Source organism: Aphanomyces astaci (genome assembly GCF_000520075.1).
Source record: "Aphanomyces astaci strain APO3 unplaced genomic scaffold supercont1.31, whole genome shotgun sequence".
Classification (NCBI taxonomy): domain Eukaryota; phylum Oomycota; class Saprolegniomycetes; order Saprolegniales; family Verrucalvaceae; genus Aphanomyces; species Aphanomyces astaci.
The window spans coordinates 631,027-637,196 of record NW_009798294.1 but is presented as its reverse complement, the minus strand read 5'-3'; the positions used below and the strand labels follow the sequence as shown (position 1 = coordinate 637,196).

Sequence of the window (6,170 nt, the reverse complement as noted above, 5' to 3'; positions counted from 1 at the left end):
GGCGATTACCCGATTTTGAGCCACACCGAAGTTTATGTGTGTAAGCTTATCCCATATATTGTGTCCAACCAGATTCATCTATTAGTATGTATCAGTTCGTTTGATTTGTCAGAGAAATCGAATTGCGAAGTACATAAGCCAATGAGAGTTAGAGGTTGAAATAAACTTCGATTCAAAAGTGTTTGACTCCTCGGAATTAGATCACGCCTCGGAACAATGACAGAGACGCCAACCGCCAGTTACCGTACAGTAAGTCCGCGAAGGTTAATGCAGTTTGGCGGCTCAAGTTCATCGCATGTAGTTATAATAGCGCCAGGTGCAGAAGGTAAGGTTCACAAGCTAACGTTAATTCCCAGCTAACCAAGCTCAAGTACGACGAACTGACACTGTGATTGCGTTCAATTTCTATTTGACCTTCGCCACTTGACAGTGGTCCATGTTTACGGCAATGTACCCCGAGTAAGAGGGATACCTAAGTATACCATTATGCTACTGTATATAAAATCCACGGTTGAATCAACCCAGTTTTCGTCGGTTACGTTAAATTTCGAACATATTGAATTTAACTTGTAGCATATCCTCCACCCCATCGTCGTAATGGTAGCATTTTCCCTCACCATATGTGACAGACGACCTGTAGTAACCCCGCATTGCTGCATCCATTCGCCAATTTGCTTGGGATGGACACCGACTTCCAATCCCTCAAGTCACCGCGAGCGTCAGACCTCCAGGAGGACGACGTACCATGGAGCGAAAGGCCGCACCCATTGGAGTCAGTCAGCTGGCTGAGCTACATCACGGTCTGGTGGATGGACGCGCTCATTCGAAAGGGTGCTCAGGCTCCGCTCACCGAGCAGGACGTGTGGCCGTTGGCCAAAGCTGACACGGTGGACTCGGTGTATCCTCTCGTGACAGCCAAGTGGGACCCTGCACTCAAACCCAGGCTCGTGGTGGTGTTGTGGCAGGCTTTCCGCTACCGCATCGTCATGTCGTTCTTGCTGTTTTCGCTCTATGCGGTGCTGAGTCTTCTCCAGCCCATCGCCGTCAAGTCCATGATGCAGTACCTTGAACAAGAAGACGTAACAGCGACTGCTCTGGGCCTCACCAACGGCTACGCGCTGGCGTTTGTGCTCTTCGTGGTGTCTATGACATCGGCTTGCATCATGGATTTCGCTGGGTATTACGCGGCCCATATTGGGATCAACCTGAAGTCCGCCGTGGCCAACATGGTGTACGTAAAGACATTGTCGTTGTCAGGGCTAGCCAAGGCCAAGTTTTCGTCTGGAGAAGTAGTTACCATGACGTCGGTGGACTTGGAGCGCATTACGATGGGGTTTAGCTTGGGCCACTGGACTTTTATCAGGTATACATTATATATACATATAACGTTATATCCTTGGTTTTAATGGATGGCCTAGTCCTGCGATGCTACTGGTGATTTTCATCATGCTGGCCTTTGAACTGGGGCCATTGGCAGCGTTCATCGGTGGACTGGCTATGGCTGGTTTCATTTACTTTGGCATCACATCAGGCCAACGCGTTGGCCACCTCCGTCAGGATATTCTGGCAGTGCAGGCCCAGCGCGTGAAGCTCACGAACGAAGTGCTCCAAGGCATCCGCGTGGTCAAGCTGTACGCGTGGGAAGGGTCGATTCAAGACCAACTGAAAGACATCCGCCTACGAGAGATCTCTTGCTTAACCAAGTATCACAACCTCCGCATTATCAACAACGTGCTGCTAATGGTCGCGCCCGTGGTGTCCCTTGCCTGCTGCCTTATGGTATTCGTGGGCCAGGGACGCCCCTTAACCATGCCCGTGGCGTTCACCGCGTTGGCCTACATGAACATCACGCGCCAGCCGTGCGGAGTGTTTTCCACGTCTGTGATAGGGTTCACCGAAGCGCTGGCCTCTTGCCGCCGTCTCTCAGACTTTTTTAATGCCGAAGAGTTGGCCCCAGACTTGGACACGACACATGAAGCAGCCACCGTAGAGCTGTCCCATGCCGACTTTAGCTGGACGAACGACGCCATGGCGCCAACGTTGAAGGACATTTCTCTGCAGTTGGAACCTGGGACGTTGACCATGGTCGTGGGGGCCGTGGGCAGCGGCAAGTCGAGTCTCGTCAGTGCCATCCTGGGCGACGTCCACGTCACGAGCGGCAGCCGCCATGTCCGCGCTCGGTTCTCATACGTGAACCAGGAGTCTTGGATCCAGCACGCCACGGTCAAAGACAACATTGTGTTTGTGTCCGACTTGTACGATCTCGACTTGTACGACCGAGTGATACGCGCGTGCCAATTGAGCCCGGATCTGGCCATGCTGCCCAAAGGTACAATTGTCCTTTTACCCAAAATTTGGCTGACTTTTGGGCTAAGTCGCCAAATCTGTCGAATGTATGGAACAACCGTCGTCCAGTGTGACACTAATTTCATTCACACACTAATTCAATGTTGCATTGGTCGAAGCCACTTGATTCGTGTTGTGGGTTTAATCGATCAATCGATATTGAGTGCCGATCTGATACTCGAATTACATCGAATCGACTCTTGACGATTGACGTGGTTAGGCGACTTGACTGAGATTGGCGAGCGAGGTATCAACCTGAGCGGAGGGCAGAAGGCGCGCATCAGCCTGGCTCGGGCCATGTACCAGACAAACGCCGATGTATTTTTGCTCGACGATCCGCTGAGTGCGCTCGATGTGCACGTGGCCAACGCCGTCTTCTCCGAGTGCATGCTGGGCCTTCTGCGTGGAAAGACGTCGCTGCTTGTGCTCACGAGCCACTACCACTTGCTCCCCCACGCCCATCGCGTACGACCCTTCTTCCTATATATATATATATATATACAACGTCGAGAGTAGATCATTGTCATGGCGGACGGGGCGATTGTGGGCGACGGGTCGTATGAGCAACTCAAGACCGAGTTTCCTCACTTGATGAACCTAACAACCCAATCCGACGGGATGGCCACCACATTCCAAGACGATCAGGGTGCAAAGGATGAGCATGTCAAGATGGAAGTTTCGAAACAAGTTGCTCCACAACTAAGTCAAGACAAGGACAGTCTTGTGGTCAAGGAAGACAACGTCAAGGGCAAAGTGACTTTGCAAACGTACAAGTCGTACCTTGGGGCTAGTGGCTACAATGGGTATAACAATATGTCGTTTTCAGCCAAAGTCGACTTTGGTTCCCACATTCTCGAGTGTAGGTACTTGGTCGGGTTTGTCATGACGGTGTTGTTTACGATTTCACAAGTGACGTTATCGATCACGGATTGGTTTATGAGTGTGTGGGCTCGGAACGGCCCGTTGAGTCTAGCGTATGGGTGGGGGTACGTGGCACTCACTGGGGCGTCCGTGGTGATGGTCTACGGCCGTTCCATCTTCACACTGATCACAGCCATGTTGTGCTCCAAGAACTTCCACTCCAAAGTCCTGCGCAACGTCCTCCGCGCCCCCGTCCCCACGTTCTTCGACGTCACGCCCGTGGGTCGCATCCTCAATCGATTTTCGTCTGACTTGGATCAAATCGACTCGAATTTGCCGCATTTTGGCTTGTGTGTGTGGCAGTTTGGGTTCAGCATCCTGTCTGTGCTGGTGGTTTGCGCAGCGACGACCCCGTGGGTGCTCGTCATGTACGTGCCTGTGGGGTATGTGTATTTTGCCGCCCAAACCGCTTACAACAAGGCGGCCAATGAGATCAAACGGTTGGATGGCGTGACGAAATCGCCGCTGATTTCCCTTGTGAGCGAGACCTACCAGGGCCTGAGCACGATCCGAGCGTTTGCAAAATCACCGAGTTTTGCACACAAACAGCGCGAAGCTATTGACTTCAACGTGCGGTTCTACTTTGCCTTCTTCTTGGGCGCGCGGTGGTTTCAGATGCGGCTCGACTTTCTCGGGTCGCTTATCGTCGGCACATGTGCCGTCGTGACTGTTCTCACCAAGTCATCCGTGGGACTGGCGGCGGCGGGGCTGTCCCTGACATACTCGACGCAGCTGTCGGTGCTTCTGTCCCGAGTAGCCATCTTTTCTGCCTGGTTGGACAACTCGATGACCTCCGTGGAAAGATTGAACCATTACAACCAGTTGGAGAGCGAACATGCGGAGGACGAAGGGGCTGACGTACATGATTGGCCGTCGCAAGGTACGCTTGTATGGCGTGTGCGAGTTGCAAGTTTGTGGGGAATTGTGGATAAGTGGATACGGTGGTTTACTATTAATTTAGGCGCGATTGCATTCGAGTCGTATTCGATGCGATACCGAGACCAGTTGGATTTGGTCTTGACCAACATTTCGATCAACGTTGAGCCAGGCCACCAAGTGGGCATATGTGGCCGGACAGGGTCGGGCAAGAGTTCGTTAATGGCAGCTTTGTTTCGCATGGTGCCAGCGTCGTGTGGGCGCATCACGATTGATGGGGTATTGCGACTGAATATTCAAAATGGACGTTACCGACCATTTGTTGTTTTTACTGTATGCAGGTGGACATTGCCAGTGTGAGCGTGACCAGTCTCCGCCAAGGTCTGACCATCATTCCGCAAGACCCGGTGCTGTTCAGTGGGTCCATTCGACTCAATTTGGACCCGACCAATTGCGCCACGGACGCCGAGCTGTGGACGGCCCTCAAGCAGGTGCATTTGAGTGGAGCAGTCATTCCGACCTTGGAGTTTGCCATTTGCGAGCGCGGGTCGAATCTGTCGGTGGGGCAGCGGCAGTTGGTGTGCATAGCTCGGGCGTTGCTGCGGCGGTCTAAGGTGGTCGTGCTGGACGAAGCTACGGCCAACATTGACCCAGAGTCGGACCGGCTCATCCAGGCCACGATGCGCGAGTGCTTTGAGAACGTCACGAGACTCATCATCGCCCACCGCCTCGACACGATCCTCGACTCGGATCGCATTCTCGTCTTGGACGCGGGCGTGGCCGTCGAGTACGACGCGCCGTCCACACTCCTCGCCAACAAGCACAGCGCGTTCGCCCAACTGGCCCAACATGCACATGTGGATTTGGACAAGTTTAAGTAATACTGCTAACGTAATTGTGCTTTTCAGTCAAATTTGCCGGATTGATGAAATCGCCAAGTATTGCAGGGTGGGTGGCTCACCTCGCGAATTCCATTAAGGGGCTGGTCGGGGAAGATAAAGTCCATGTCCGAAACTGAGACGTATCCGGACAAAATATTTTCGCAATCCAAAAAATGTTGATCAATACTTTTTCGTCTATTATGAAAATGAGTGTCAGACATGAACGGCTATTCCAGACGCCTCAAAACTCGCATCCAGGTCTGAGTTATTCCGGAAAGCGTGAACGATTGTGTTATCCGGATAATTTGGGTACTAACCAATCAAAAGCTCGGAATATCTTGAAACATGGACAAATATTCCGCGACCAGCCCCTAACAAGTCAATACTTTTTCGTTTTTTATGAAAATGTGTGCCAGCCACGCCTCAAAACTTGCATCCATGTCTAAGTTATTCCGGAAAGCGTGAACGTTTGCGTTACCCGGATAATTTGGGTACTAACCAATCAAAAGCTCAGAATATCTTGAAACATGGACTTTAATGTTTCGCGACATAAATATTCCGCGACCAGCCCCTTACCTATACAGTATGTGCAACCTGCTAAGCCGGGGAGTTTCACTGTATCCTGAGTTCACCACTAAACAGTTCAGTTGAAGCTATTGTAGGTAACGAAGACTACAGGGAACGACGGAATGGTTCAAACGAAGTTCAAAAAAGTACAACTCTAATATTGACCAATACAAATGAAATAAAATCATAACGAATGCTAATTGGCAGAAACAAATACTTTCCCGCTCACGTAATAAAATTCAAAAAAATTGCAACTCAAAGCCATTTGGAAATCAAAAATGCTATCCACGCAACGTGCTCCGAAGCGATCGTACGCGATGTCAACCAGAATCAACATGCTGCGCATCTTAGACACCATGAATCCCACCAATGCGGCTAAAGCTACTGGTATTCCACGCGAGACTATTTGCTCCTGGGCTAAGAATCGAGAAGAAATCCTCGCGTACGACGGAAACAAGAAGAAAAAGAAGATCGAACCAGGTGGACGACGGGAAAGTTTTCCGGACCCCGAGAGTCTTGTTGATTTCGTTAACGAGATGCGTGCTCAAGAGCGGGCGCTGACTATGACCCACGCCATCA

At 51.2% G+C, this 6,170-nt stretch overlaps 1 protein-coding gene across 1 annotated transcript; it reads left to right on the top strand.

Annotated features, from left to right (window-relative positions):
- Window positions 1–594: 594 nt before the first annotated feature.
- H257_11069 (hypothetical protein) lies at window positions 595–5,024 on the top strand (the record flags this gene model as incomplete). The annotated part of the gene is made up of 7 exons (XM_009837907.1): window positions 595–1,363; window positions 1,419–2,329; window positions 2,567–2,811; window positions 2,863–3,149; window positions 3,210–4,147; window positions 4,229–4,422; window positions 4,485–5,024. Exons 1-7 carry the CDS (start codon window positions 681–683, stop codon window positions 5,022–5,024), a joined length of 3,798 nt encoding a protein of 1,265 aa, XP_009836209.1. The 5' UTR covers window positions 595–680.
- Between the last annotated feature and the right edge of the window lie 1,146 nt (window positions 5,025–6,170).